Source organism: Haliotis asinina, chromosome 15 (assembly GCF_037392515.1).
Source record: "Haliotis asinina isolate JCU_RB_2024 chromosome 15, JCU_Hal_asi_v2, whole genome shotgun sequence".
In the NCBI taxonomy this organism is placed as follows: Eukaryota; Metazoa; Mollusca; class Gastropoda; order Lepetellida; family Haliotidae; genus Haliotis; species Haliotis asinina.
Genome location: NC_090294.1, coordinates 40,455,914 through 40,471,138, shown reverse-complemented (window position 1 = coordinate 40,471,138; position 15,225 = coordinate 40,455,914). Strand labels below are relative to the sequence as shown.

The 15,225-nt window shown below is 39.9% G+C and overlaps 1 protein-coding gene across 1 annotated transcript; it reads right to left on the bottom strand.

The window, feature by feature from the left end:
• Nucleotides 1-2,902: 2,902 nt before the first annotated feature.
• LOC137265254 (UV-stimulated scaffold protein A-like) lies at nucleotides 2,903-15,072 on the bottom strand. The gene is made up of 14 exons (XM_067800608.1): nucleotides 14,439-15,072; nucleotides 13,310-13,485; nucleotides 12,214-12,368; nucleotides 11,723-11,843; nucleotides 10,731-11,302; nucleotides 10,397-10,544; nucleotides 9,609-9,689; nucleotides 8,769-8,970; nucleotides 7,589-7,762; nucleotides 6,895-6,955; nucleotides 6,104-6,226; nucleotides 5,789-5,891; nucleotides 5,071-5,287; nucleotides 2,903-4,192 (listed from the first exon to the last, which is right to left on the bottom strand). The coding sequence occupies exons 1-14, from the start codon at nucleotides 14,567-14,569 to the stop codon at nucleotides 4,090-4,092; spliced, it is 2,367 nt and encodes a 788-aa protein (XP_067656709.1). The 5' UTR covers nucleotides 14,570-15,072; the 3' UTR covers nucleotides 2,903-4,089.
• Nucleotides 15,073-15,225: the final 153 nt, after the last annotated feature.

The window sequence follows — 15,225 nt, the reverse complement described above, 5'->3', positions numbered from 1 at the left end:
ACTTATTACTGGCATGTTACTACCAGGTGTTTGAAGACTGTGTCTGAACCACTGACGAAGGTTACTATCAGGTGTTGGGAGTCTGTGTTTGAAACACTGGCACATGTTACTATCAGGTGCTGGGAAACTGAACCACTGACATGCTACTGTCAGGTATAGGGAATTGTGTCTGTATCACTGACACTTTACTATCAGCCATATTAACGTGCGTCGGAACCACTGACATATGTCACTAAGTCTGTATCACTGACACTTTACTATCAGCCATATTAACTTGTGTCTGAACCACTGACATATGTCACTAAGTATGTATCACTGACACTTTACTATTAGGCATATTAACGTGCGTCGGAACCACTGACTTATGTCACTAAGTCTGTATCACTGACACTTTACTATCAGCCATATTAACTTGTGTCTGAACCACTGACATATGTCACTAAGTCTGTATCACTGACACTTTACTATTAGCCATATTAACTTGTGTCTGAACCACTGACATATGTCACTGTCTGTATCACTGACTCATGTTACAAACAAGTATAGGGAGTCTGAACCACTGATACATTACTATCAGGTAAAGGAAACTTGAGTCTGAACCACCGACACATTACTATCAGGTAGATGAAACTTGTGTCTGAACCACTGACACATGTTACTATCAGGTAGATGAAACTTGTGTCTGAACCACTGACACATTACTATCAGGTAGATGAAACTTGAGTCTGAACCACTGACACATTACTATCAGGTATAGGAAACTTGAGTCTGAACCACTGACACATTACTATCAGGAATAGGAAACTTGTGTCTGAACCACTGACACATTATTATCAGGAATAGGAAACTTGACTGAACCACTGACACATTACTATTAGGTATAGGAAACATGTGTCTGAACCACTGACACATTACTATCAGGTATAGGAAACTTGAGTCTGAACCACTGACACATTACTATCAGGTATAGGAAACTTTTGTCTGTACCACTGACACATTACTATCAGGTATAGGAAACTTGAGTCTGAACCACTGACACATTACTGTCAGGTATAGGAAACTTGTGTCTGAACCACTGACACATTATTATCAGGAATAGGAAACTTGACTGAACCACTGACACATTACTATCAGGTATAGGAAACTTGTGTCTGAACCACTGACACATTACTATCAGGTATAGGAAACATGTGTCTGAACCACTGACACATTATTATCAGGTATAGGAAACTTGAGTCTGAACCACTGACACATTACTATCAGGTATAGGAAACTTGAGTCTGAACCACTGACACATTACTATCAGGTATAGGAAACTTTTGTCTGTACCACTGACACATTACTATCAGGTATAGGAAACTTGAGTCTGAACCACTGACACATTACTATCAGGTATAGGAAACTTTTGTCTGTACCACTGACACATTACTATCAGGTATAGGAAACTTGTGTCTGAACCACTGACACATTACTATCAGGTATAGGAAACTTGAGTCTGAACCACTGAAACATTACTATCAGGTATAGGAAACTTGAGTCTGAACCACTGACATCAGGTGCAGTGAGTACTTACCACTGGCATGTTACTACCAAGTGTTTGAAGATTGTGTCTGTACCCACTGACAAATGTTACTATCAGGTGTTAGAAGCTGGTGTCTGAACCACAGACACGTTACTCTCAGGTGCTGGGAAACTGAACAACTGACATGTTACTATCAGGTATCGGGAATTGTGTTTGTACCACTGACACTTTACTATCAGGCATAATACCTTATGTCTGTGTCTGACATATGTTACTATCAGCTATAGGGAATCTGCACCACTGACACATTCCTATCATGTGTAGGAAACTTGACTCTGAACTACTGACACATTACTATCAGGTATAGGAAACTTGTGTCTGAACCACTGACACATTATTATCAGGAATAGGAAACTTGAGTCTGAACCACTGACACATTACTATCAGGTATAGGAAACTTGAGTCTGAACCACTGACACATTACTATCAGGTATAGGAAACTTTTGTCTGTACCACTGACACATTACTATCAGGTATAGGAAACTTGTGTCTGAACCACTGACACATTACTATCAGGTATAGGAAACTCGAGTCTGAACCACTGAAACATTACTATCAGGTATAGGAAACTTGAGTCTGAACCACTGACATCAGGTGCAGTGAGTACTTACCACTGGCATGTTACTACCAAGTGTTTGAAGATTGTGTCTGTACCCACTGACAAATGTTACTATCAGGTGTTAGAAGCTGGTGTCTGAACCACAGACACGTTACTCTCAGGTGCTGGGAAACTGAACAACTGACATGTTACTATCAGGAATCGGGAATTGTGTTTGTACCACTGACACTTTACTATCAGGCATAATACCTTGTGTCTGTGTCTGACATATGTTACTATCAGCTATAGGGAATCTGCACCACTGACACATTCCTATCATGTGTAGGAAGTTTGTATCACTGAAACACATTACTATCAGGTATTGGAAACTTTTGTCTGTACCACTGACACATTACTATCAGGTATAGGAAACTTTTGTCTGTACCACTGACACATTACAATCAGGTACAGGGAACTTTTGTCTGTACCACTGACACATTCCTATCAGGTACAGGAAACTTTTGCCTGTACCACTGACACATTACTATCAGGTATAGGAAACTTTTGTCTGTACCACTGACACATTACTATCAGGTATAGGGAACTTTTGTCTGTACCACTGACACATTACTATCAGGTATAGGAAACTTTTGTCTGTACCACTGACACATTACTATCAGGTATTGGGAACGTGTGTCTGAACCACTATCACATGTTCCCATCAATCATGTATTGCTGACACAATATGTGACACATTGCTAAGAAAACCAAACACAAAATACTGATATTCAGCATGACTATATTCACAAATGAAAATCATGGGTACATGTGATGATTTCATAACATGACATGATTTGATAAATACACACGGAACACACACATGATAACAATGATCTAACAAATTATCTACAGACATAATTGTGATGACATGGTATTTATGATACTGGCAATATACTGTATTATATACATTAGTCCATTCCATTCAGGAAACTTTTCCTTATTATTAATAATATTATAATTTAATATAATTTAATAAAAAAATAAAGGAACAATTGCCCTTTCATGTGATCCCTTATTTTTCCCCTCAGTGCAAAACACCTTATACTAAAGAGTGCAAGAATGATGTTTTCACTACAATGACAGATGTTTGATATGTCTGTGAAAATATTCATTTGCTAATCTACTTCATGGTTCAAAAATGATTTCAGTCCAGGATAGTGTTATATAACACAGTAAATGGCAAGGTGAACATATTTATTGAAACTAATACATGAGCCCCAGACATTTTTCAAGCAATTGGGCATGTACTTCCATGTCTGTTTATGTATGAGTAATTGCATTTTTGAGGAGTAACTAGCATTTTGTATACTCCTACCAGTCAAAAGAATTGAGTACTTTCACAAAGAGTTTCTTATCCTTATATGATGTTTAGATATGATCAGCATTTCACTGAGTATATTGTGTTTATTTGTTTCCGAAGCTACATTGCAATTCATCGGTCCGCTTTTTTAAGCCAGATGGACTTTATTTATCAAACAAAAAACAACATTTAAGTTACATCCTACCATTGCAGTGTCACAGATTCTGATCACAACATGTGTTGGTGTAAATCAGCTGATGTTGTTTTAGTCTTCCGTACTGCCCCTTTCAGAAAGATTTCTACCCACAACCCCTATTCTGTATATGCAAATTATGCTTTAACCTAAAGGTTTGTGGACACATGTTCTTCTAATACCTCCAAAGTCTGAACAATGACCTGTAGGTAAAAGTAGTATGGACATATTATATATATGTGTCTGTGCATAAGTTATGCTATAGCCCCCAAAACTGTGGACACAAGCTCTGTGTACAAGTCCAAAGTTATTGCCATGACCTTGACCTTGACCTTGGTATAGGTCAAATACTTATGCCATATAACGTATATACTTAAACTCCAATGTTCATGAGCACATGATCTGTGTTGTGTCTCTTAAATCTGTGACAGTGAGTAATTGAACTGGTTCCCAAACTTGTCACGCACACGTCGATAGTCTGCTGCATCCATCCGTGATGTCACGCGCTTCACCGCCGACCTGAAACATCAGCGGGACTACATGTACAACACATTCTCAGACTTTATTCAGTTAAGAAATCCTTGGCAAATCTATCACCTGGATATAACTTCCTCATCTGCTAAGGATGGGTTTTAGCATGTTTCTTTCACTGTATCTTAACATACCGAAAATATCCAACTTCCTACAATGCCAGTCAAAGAAATGTTTCCTCATCGTTAAAAATTAGGGGGATATGGGTGGGTGTTTTACTACAGCTTGTATCAGAGTGACATACAATGAATAAAAACTGGGCCTCCTTTCTCGAAGCACTAGGGTGATTTCTTAGGTAATCTGAAAGGAGTGAGTGAGTGAGTTTGGTTATACGCCGCTTTTAGCAATATTTCAGTGATATCACGGCGGGGGACACGAGAAAATGGGCTTCACACATTGTACCCAGGTGGGGAATCGAACCCAGGTCTTTGGCGTGACGAGCGAACGCTTTAACCACTAGGCTACCCCACCGCCCCCCTGAAGGGAGCTCTTGGTCTTCAAAGGATACATTTTAACCACTTGCCCTCACCAGGACCCTAACTTATTCCACCTGGCAGTTATGTGAGTGTAGTGTAGACAACATGGACAAGGATGAGAGGTGTCAGTGATAAGAGGTGTTGGTCATGAGAGAATGGACAGTGATGAGAGACGAGACAGTGATGAGGTGTGTGTGACAGTGATGAGAGGTTACAGTGATGAGAGAGGTATGATAGTGATCAGAGGTGACAGTGATCAGAGTGGTGAGAGGTGAGAGTGATGAGTGAGGTGTCAGTGATGAGAGAGGCGACAGCAATGAGAGAGGCAAAAGTGATGACAGTGGTAAAAGACAAGATAGTGCAGACATGATTAACCGCATAGAAACTCACGCATTAAAGATCTTCCTTTCCAGACGGGACCTGCTGGTATCCTTAATCTTGTCAATATCCGTTAAGTTGCCATACTTTGTCTTTTTTCCTTTTCCTTTGCCCTTTCCCTTGCCTTTGCCCTTGCCCTTGTCCTTATACTGTTTGAGCTGTAGGTCAAGGCCAGTGCTGGCCTCAATTTCTCGTAGCAGTTGTGGATCCTGCCAATCAGGCACTTGCTCTAGGAACGGAGAGGTCAGGTCAAATGGAATTTGTTTAAGATTGTTTCACTTAGAGTGGCATGAGTGAGCCCGACTCACAATATTCCAGCAATGATTTGTAAATAATCGAGTCTCGACCAGACAATCCAGTGATCAACAGCATGATCATCGATCTACGCAATTGGGAACCGATGACATGTGTCAACTAACTCAGCGAGCCTGACCACCCGATCCTGTTAGTCGCCTTTTACGACACGCATAGTTGAATTTTGTGGCAAGCATGGGTTGCTGAAGGCCTATTAACCCCGGACCTTCACGGGTTGGAATTATAAAGCAAGTGTAACTTTTTAAGGCTAAAAGTGACAGCAAGACAATAGTTACAACCACTAACTAGTTATTTACATGTAAAGTGAGAAGTTGTGCCTTTTGCTTTGACAATCAGATCTCTTACAGTGCATATACCATACACTCCTATCTTCTCTGTATGTAACATGCAGCATATTTCACAGCGTCAAACATACCTTCAGCTTTCTTCTCTGCTTGTTTTGCTATCTCCAGTGCATCATTGAGACGTGCCGGACGCCCCTCCTCATCGCGGGCAATGACCTTCCCATGAAACGGGCACTGCAAGGAAGTGAAACAGGAACTGAGGTGCATGTATATCAGCGAGCATGTTCAGTCACTTTGTGCCATATTTTATCAAAACCTTACATGCTCATAATGTCAAAAAAAACCCACATACACATATAAACTGTTTTGAAATTCCTCAATTTCATTAAAACAGGCTTCTGATATGCCTGACCTTGAGCTTCATCTGACCTTGACTTCTGTCTCACCTTGACCCTGTCCATTCTCTCACAAAGTCCTCCATTTGGCATGGGTGCTCTGCATTTCCACTTGACAGGTTCGAAAGTTCCCGTGAAGTGGAAAGTTCGGTTTTTCACTGCAGCAATATCTAACTGCAATGTACATGTACAGTTACACATGAAATACATGTTGAGTTTTAGTCAGCATTGGGACACCATACTACAAAAAGACAATCTTCAGTTCATTCAAGTTAAACTTGATAGCTTTGGTACTTCACATATCTTAGTTTGGCGAGAATGACTCAACACATACATTACGCTATCACTCGTTTATCAACAGGATGATTAATTAGGATGAAAGGGTTTTTTACACCACAGAATTTAAGTGAAATGCAAGAGAGCTACAGCTGAGAGAAATCACTCGACATCGGGACATTGTTGTTGGGGATGGCAATTTTCCGCAAGTCTACAGATTTAAATGCAAATCATTCAATCCTGGACCCTAGCTGATTTTCAGCTGCAATCTTTTCACCTGTTGTCATCGCTGTTTCATGCAATTTTCAGTTTATACATATAACCATATTAAATTCTTGATAGCTATGGTACTTCACATATATTAGTTGGCAAGAATGACCTAACACATGCATTATGCTATCACTGAGTTGCCTTCCTTTGGCTGAGAGTGGTGCAAGATTCCAGGAACCTAGTCATGTTACCGTGTACTGACTGATTTGATCAGGCTGATAAATCTTCTTCATGACAGTGTCAGAATTGTGGTATTACAGAATAAGTTTGCTCAAAAATGTCCAGTATAGACTCACAGGATTCGGCTTCTCAGTTTCTGACTCTGGTGGCACCCAGAACCGATGGAGAGAGTCATACCTGCAACACCATTTTAGAATGACATATCAGTCATCGATACTGGAAAGGTTGTCCACCCTTAGTATTCTTCTACTGCCTGACTGTATGGCAGATAGTGCAATGCAAACAGCAAATTTCGCTGATGAGGGGTTATGCAACCCATGTGATTAACAGTCAGATACAGACTTATGCCCTGTTTCACAATGTTCTCGCAAGCCTAAGCATCCCGTAACTTTTCTTGTAGCATTTGTACATACTACACTGTAACATAGGAAGTATGAATGCTAAAAGAAAAGATTTTAGGTCTGTGAGAGCTTTGTGAAGCGGGGCCCTAATTGGTGGGACATTAGATCCATATTTTATCTATTTCATAGAATGATGATCATGACATAAATCACCTTATTTCCCTGTCCAGACCACCAACATAGAGCCATTGTTTAGTAAAGCGTTAAATAATTTTCTTCAATATGTGCTGTTATTATTCACATATTTTGACACCAATATAAATTACAATGTAAGGTTTTGTATGCCTAGCAATGCAAGAGTAGAGAGACAACATTATATCATGCTCCCTGTATGGCAATACGAGACTGTATCATTGTACCAATACACTACCATTAACTATTCAAAATAGTACGAAGGAATTATTCCTACTTGATTACAGTAGGTGCTTCCATCTTGTCTGGGTTCTCCCAATAAGCCAGGTCTGCACCAAAAGGCACAACTGGAGCATCATTGCGAGATTTCTTGGCTGGTGTTGTCTTCTCTGATCCTCCTGGGTCTGTTGCAGTTGTCTCCCTTGATGTACTAGCATGTGGATGCTTGGACCTGAATTTATATTTGATAAATGTCATTAAAATTAAAAATGCTCAAATATGTAACTCTACATGAGTTAGTAAGATTTTACACGACCTTTACCAATATGAAAGTAATATCATAACACTCAATATGGGCTTCATATGTTAAACCCATGTGGGGAATCGAACCCAGGCCTTCGGTGTTATGATCAAATGCTTTCACCACTAAGCTAGCCCACAGCCCCAGATGATATACTGACGGATCTACCGTTGTGTTCTTTTAAACAGTTAGAAGTTATAAACATCCAGACAGGGCTTAGGGGATTCAAATCAGTTATGCCACTGACTCGTTCACTTGTTCTACTGCTTGGCAAATGTTAGATGAGCCTGTGTTGTGACAAGCAGGCAGGGCAAGTAATTTGGATGAATACACTTGGTTGCTACAGGTAGATTGGTGATTAAGCATGTGCAATACATGCTGGCTGAGACGTGACATCAATGCATATACTGTTTAACCTGTGTCTCGTAGAGCGATTTAGTTCAGCAAAACACCATCACGACATGATTCGCACAATGAAATTGAACTTTTCAATATTTAGACGACAACCTGTTTCCCTTGTTTCAAATGGAATGTTCAAGAAGGCATGGCTCATCTAATATTCGTCAAGCTGTAGTTATGACCCCATTGCCTCAGCTCAACATGAAGATCCGAGGACATTTCAATAAAGTATTCTAATTTATTAACAAGATACAATGACATACAGGCAATAGCACAAACAACATTAGCTTGTTCAAACACATCTGTTTTAAAACAACCTTCATGTTTTTAATCAAGAAGCATGTTTTCGACCTTCATGTCTTACAGAATCAAGATCAAACTTGAAACGCAACCTTACAGTTACAACAGAAAATGGATCTAAAAGTATCATTGCAAAAGGTTACAAAAGCAAATTTGAACATCACAAAGAGTAGCCCCATCATCAAAAGCAATGAGTTGATGCACTGAACACTGTTCTGTATATCTGATTATATCTCACCTTCCTTGGCTGTATCCTACAGTAGAGTTACTACTCCCCTTGGACTTAATGCGTGAGATGTTGGCCTCCCTGGATGTTGGGTCTTCATAGCTGGTCAAAGAACTGATGGCAGACATGCTCCAAAATTGAGGAGTCATCTGTGCCATGAACTTCTCAGGAGCTTTTTTCTTCTCCTCCACAGACTCAGAGATGGGCTCCAAGCCTGTAATACAGCAAACTATGTTTATAACAAAGATATATAACGACGGATATAACAAAGCTACTGCTGTTTTTGTTTGGCCATTGACCAAACCGCATTGTTTTTATCATGAAGAACTAATGGACATAGTGAACATGCTATAACAAACTGATGTATGTAACAGAGGCTTTCTGTTGATATAGATGAACTCAATAATTATTAACTAAAATATCAACTGATTATCGATAAAGATTGGAGAAGAAACTTCTAACAAAATTGATTCCCAAAATATGTAAGCATGAGTCACATGACCACCTCTCCCTACTAGTTGCCTATGGACTGATGTTTTGATAGGACTGAAGCCCAAGAAAATCTAAGCAGTCACACTGCTGAATACAGTCCCCTATCCGATCTTTCCACACAAACGATATTGCTTGTGACTTGTGAGCAGCACCATATAATAAACTCCGCAAATGATATTCAATTCTGACAACAAAATCTTAAAACAATAACAACATACAAGTCTGATCAGATAGACAAGAGATGTTAGGCCCAAAGTTTCCAGAATGTGTGAGTATGCACTATTGCAGCTAGTTGTGGTTATTTCTTGGTTTGATGATGTCTGAATACTGGTTAAAAGTGGAAAGCGTAGACCTACTCACCATACTCTGCTCGCAGATGTTGTGGGATGATAGGTTCATAGCCTTCCTTCTCTGGCACCTCCTCAAAGTCGTCATCATCATCTACAAGAGAATCAACAAATGGTACTCCTGTCGGTACGATGCTGAGTATTGGTGATACAGATTCCTCCCCGACTGTAGTGATCTCAGATGTGAGTGAGTGAGTGAGTGAGTGAGTGAGTGAGTCTAGTTTTACGTCACACTCAGCAATATTCCAGCTGGGAACCGATGACATGTGTCAACCAAGTCAGCGAGCCTGACCACCCGATCCCGTTAGTCACCTTTTACGACAAGCATAGTTGCCTTTTACGGCAAGCATGGGTTGCTGAAGGCCTATTCAGGATGATGTGTCCTACATAATCAGCCTGAACTCAGCAACCCTCCCCAAATATACTGGACAAAAATAGTTAGGGATATATGTCAGTTTTGAATTTATGAATAATGATCTATGTATTTTTTTGACACATAGAAATATCAATTATAAAAATACCAATATCCCTAACTTATTTTGTCCAGTATACTAACAGTTTTCCTCGGAAAGTCTCAAAACAACATACAAGACTATGTAAAACATAACCTATGTGATCTGTTGTGACTGACACAGATTACACTGCATCAGTGTTAATGACAGATAAGAGTGGTTTGTTATGATTATAACTCCCATATTTTAACATAGACTTATGACAGTTGTGGCACTATGACTGCTTTGAAGAATGAGGCTCTGAGCTGTTGCTACTGAAAGAGGCTACTCAACATCAACTAAATCCTACCTGAGTCGTTTCTCTTTTTCTTCTTGGCAATTTCCACAGCAGGAAGGACTCGGAGCTCATCGCACTTGGTCTTGGCGGACAGCAGTTTGTTCTTCAGGTCTATCATCTTCTTGATGTCTGCCTCAGAGCCGCCATTCTTAGACAAAATCTGAAATATTTACCTAAAATATCACCATGTTCAGATCATTGCAAGTGGGAATCGAACCAGGGTCTTTGCTGCATTGAGCAACACTTTAACAACTAAGCAAGGAACGATATCACTATAACTTAAACTTCATATCCCGTCCTTTTAGAGGTTAAAGGTTAAGATAACTGCAAGTCCACAATGGCCTACCTCTAGCCATCGTCCGACGAGAGGGATGTACTTGATAGCAATCAGACAGAGGGAGTCCTTTAGGTTGTTGAAGATTTCCTTGTTGTCGTCCGTTTCCTGAACAAACGCTTCCACTGCCCGCATATCAATAGAGATGTTGTACTGGCGGGATCCGAGACCATGAGCTTGTACAAAACCTTCAGCATCAGGGACATCCTCAAAATCGTCATCATCTTCTTCCTCTTCCTGCTCCTCCTCCTTCTTCTTCTCTTCCTCTTGCTGAGTTGACGTCTCTGCTGGATCACTGGTGTTAGTGTTTGCTGTAGAGGTAGATGGAGATGTAGATGTTGAGCCTAAGGCACGAACACTGTCTTCAACTTTCAGAGTACTCTTAGAGAGTTTGACCCCTTTATCACTATTGTCCTCTTCCTTTGGTTGGTCAGAATCACTGAATGCACCCGCCTTCCCTGATGTTGTGGGTGTGTCTTCACTATCATCATCATCACAGATGAAGAAATTGTCTGGTGCTGGCAGCAGTAACTGCAGGCAGCTTTCCACCTCTGTTGCAGCATTCTCCATGTCAGGGACGCCCTCTGCAACAGTATGTATTGGTTACTTTCTCCATGACCTTAGCTTCTGAATACGAAATAGTTCAGTGTCAGTGCAGAGTATGTTTTCACCACTGAATTATTTTTTTTACCACCATGTTACCTTATTCCACCAATACATTTTTTCCTCTGATAAGACAAAGGGTTTATGTCTGGGTTGGGGTTAGGATTAGGCTCCAACAGAACTACTTCCAGCTTTATTTTAACGTTCACGGCATTCATGGACTTCAAAATGACACATCATGCCACACAATAACACGTTATACAGCACGTCATACAGTAATAAGATCTGTCATACACATTGCTGCTGCCACGCACTGATGCAGCATGTCATATGATGTATGATGTCATACAGTATGCCTACTCTATTCAAAATACACAATATAACAATGCAATCAACTTCACCTTCCATATCTTTCAATACACGCTCCAGACGGACACGCATAATGTTCTGTTTTCGCCTTTCCTTTTCCTCGGAGCGCCTCCGTTCTGCTATTGTTCTCGACCGAATGTCGTTGAAATCCACCTGATGGAAGTATATTTCATTTGCTGTCAGATTTTTTGTTAAGTTGATGAGTTTGAACAGTATTTAACAAGATATCTCCGTTCCCACGCCACATTGCTTGACTGATGACAAAGTCTAACATGTCCGTAAAGTTCTCGATTCTGCAGAGCTGTTTCCTCAGATTTGTAGCCCAAATGTTAAAGCTGAAGGGGAACTATTATGGTTATAATTATACTTATACTTATAATTATACTTATGCAAACGTATTGTGACAGTTATCAATATTCCTTTTGTAATAATGAATCTAATAAAAATTATCTAAAAGCATTCTCAAGCTTTCCAAGACATTAAATGTGTGGCTCTGAAGCGAACAGAATCAAAGAGGTCTTACCATCTTGCAGCTGCGGAGGTAATGATATCCCAAAGCCAGTTTCTTGTAAGCTTCACCATATTTCTCCTGCCATTGTTCGAAGGCCTTCAAAGTCTCTCTTTTCAATGTCTGGGCAATTGGCTTTGGCGGTGGAAGAGGCATATCTGGATTGGTATCTGTAATAACAAATAAATAAATCACTGTTGGGAAAAATGTATAATAAAATGTGCAGAACAAATTCTGTTTTAAGGATAATAAAATAAACACAACGCCCTTATCAGAAGAAATGTTGGTTATACTCGAAACACGCACAGCCATCTTCGGAGATTCCTCAGCTCTGTTCCGTGATTTGTTGGTTGCGTCCAGATACTTACACATCAAGGCATGGTGTCACTCGGAGGAGCATCCGTTTTGATGAGTTTTGTTTTCTGTTCATACAATTTCATTTTCATAATCATCCATCTTTGACCACCCGTGTTGAATGCGTATAGGTATGAGGTGTTGTCGGGACTTTAGAATATTCTTTAGGAAAAGATCATCACTGAAGAAGAGTGTCATAAGTCACGCCCCTGGATGTTGTTTACATTTGAACATTGGAAGTCATGGCATGAGGCAACCCCTTATTTTTCAGTGAACATTATCACAATAACTGGATGAACAATTAATCTTATCTTTTTAGTGAACAACAATGGACTGCATGGGACAAGTTTTAACAATCTGCAAACACATTTGTACAAAAATTCGACATTATGTTTAGCACACGTTCATAATCAGCGGCACGACTTCTGATGTCCAGATGTAAACAACCTCCAGGGGCATTACTTACTGTTAAACTTACAGTATTGCTGCAATTCTTCTGCAAGTGGGCTGTGTTTGCTTGCATTTCAGATGCAGTTCCTTCACACTTGTCGTAATTCCTTCAATTACTTAGGGGACCTGATACATGGTTTCTTGAATTTTGCTTTTACTCAGAATTAATTTGAGATATAGGGAGTCTTATTGTGAGTGTGGTGAGATATGGCTGAAGTTCAGAATGGTATATAATGTTGAATGTCTGTGATGATGACTGATGATGAATATCGGAGTGAGCATGGTGGGTAATGTCGGAGAGTCTCACCAACTGTGAGTTCCATGAAGACCTGGAGGTCTGAGATGAGCAGCTCACGGAACTCATGAGATCGGTTGAAGAGTTCATCGATGATTTGGAAGGTTGAGAGACGGACCTCTGCATGATTTTTCTCCAGTTCAATCATCAGGATGTGATAGGCATGCTTCACATAGACGTTAGACTTCCTGAAAAGGAGAAAACAAACAAAAATTACTGCACTGTGTAGCTCAAGATTAACAATTCCGTCCTCTGACATGGTTGACATGGCAGAGAGAAGGGGAAGATGGTCTTGTTAGAATGACATTTTCATCATGCATTCAACATGATCACAACGGCAACAAATGCAAGACATTTTTTCAAACCAATATACCCTCAGAGAAAACAAATGTGCTTTCTTCTATGAGTAATTGGAGCATTCCTTAAGAGTTCAGGCATGTCATAGCACTTTTGGCATTATGGACTTATTGGACAAGTTGTTATTCAAGTGTGCTGTAACAATACTTTTGACCCATCTTTGATTATGGTAACTGTGAGTCCCTATGAACATAATGAACAGCATAATAACGACGACAGTTTGCAGATGAAGCACACTAGCTTCCAATGCATGCAGTCTGCGTTCCAGTCCTCCAGACAAGGATACAAATGTGTGTGTTCTACCATCAACATTTTAGGCTTTATACCGAATGTTAAAAACACAATGACAGTGACACAACTTTAACACCTGACTGTACTGATTGTGTTTCAGTGAGAAGACTTCAGTCGGAGGAAGTTATTTTCACTGTGTCATCAAGATCACACCATTAAAAATAATAATGCTGTGACAGTACTAAAGGATGGTATTGATAGAGGGCCTAACTTGTACATGGTGAAGACCTGTAGGAAGCAACTGCATATTTCGGCTTAACCTGAACGGAAAGACTTCCGCTCATATCCCCCCCTCAAATTTCACTCTAGTCAAATCATATCACCTGAATATATATTCCTCATATGATAAGGATCGGTTTCATTGTGTTTCTTTAATTGTAACTGAACATACTGAAAGACAAATCCAACACCTAAAAATGCCACTCAAAGATATATTTCCTTATCTTTGAAATTGAGGAGGGATATGGGCCGAAGTCTTACCACCTGAACTTACTTGCATATTTTTTTCAACTGTTTCATGACATCAGCATCCAGCTTTGGTTTCCCTGACATGGTGAGTTTCTGAACATATTTCTCCATCTCCACTCGGAGAGCATCGTCCATGCATTCCCCTGCATCCTCCATCGTCGTAAACTAACGAATATCCAACTTACACAGGCAATTGTCTAACTGCTTTCCACATCCGTCTCAAGAAGCAGAAGATTCAATGTTAAACTCCTTACTTACATATCAGTCAATTACCAAATCCTTGAGAAAGTCATTCATGACTGACAATGTTCAGATTGTACATAACAAAACATAGGCTGGGGATAAACACATGGCTGTGGATCACAGAAAGAGCAGAGGTCTTTAGTCCTTGTCATTATCTTCGACTTACGTGCCGAAATTATCCTTTTGTTTACCATCCTTTTCCCATGTTTACTTTTGAAATCACAATTAATGTTTGTCTACTGGATTAAATCCTGATCTCTGAGATCAGGCAAACCAACAGAGGCGTTTCTTGGTGAAATTATGATGTTGGTTTATCACATAATAAGCTCTCTTATTTATGAAATCGCCTGGTGTCGTTGCTCCAAATCCCTCTCTCAGCATTATTTACAATTTCACAACAGAACCGGAAACAACTACCCCGTTTACAGTTGTCGTTTTATCATTCCGACACCCGCGAGACAAAGTGATACATATGAACTATTTTTATCCCACAGCAGTTTCAACGTAATACGAGCAACGCACGGTTTTACTGACAAAACTAGACGTAAGCCCGAGATGAGTTACTCGCA

Bases quoted from the DNA above. Each gene is read 5' to 3' on its own strand.
- LOC137265254 (XM_067800608.1), bottom strand. From the start codon at position 14,569: ATGGAGGATGCAGGGGAATGCATGGACGATGCTCTCCGAGTGGAGATG. The intron at 11,844-12,213 runs GTAAGACCTCTT...TACTTCCATCAG, and splicing joins ACCTCCGCAGCTGCAAGATG to GTGGATTTCAACGACATTCG. The intron at 4,193-5,070 runs GTGAGTTTCTAT...CTGATGTTTCAG, and splicing joins GAAAGGAAGATCTTTAATGC to GTCGGCGGTGAAGCGCGTGA.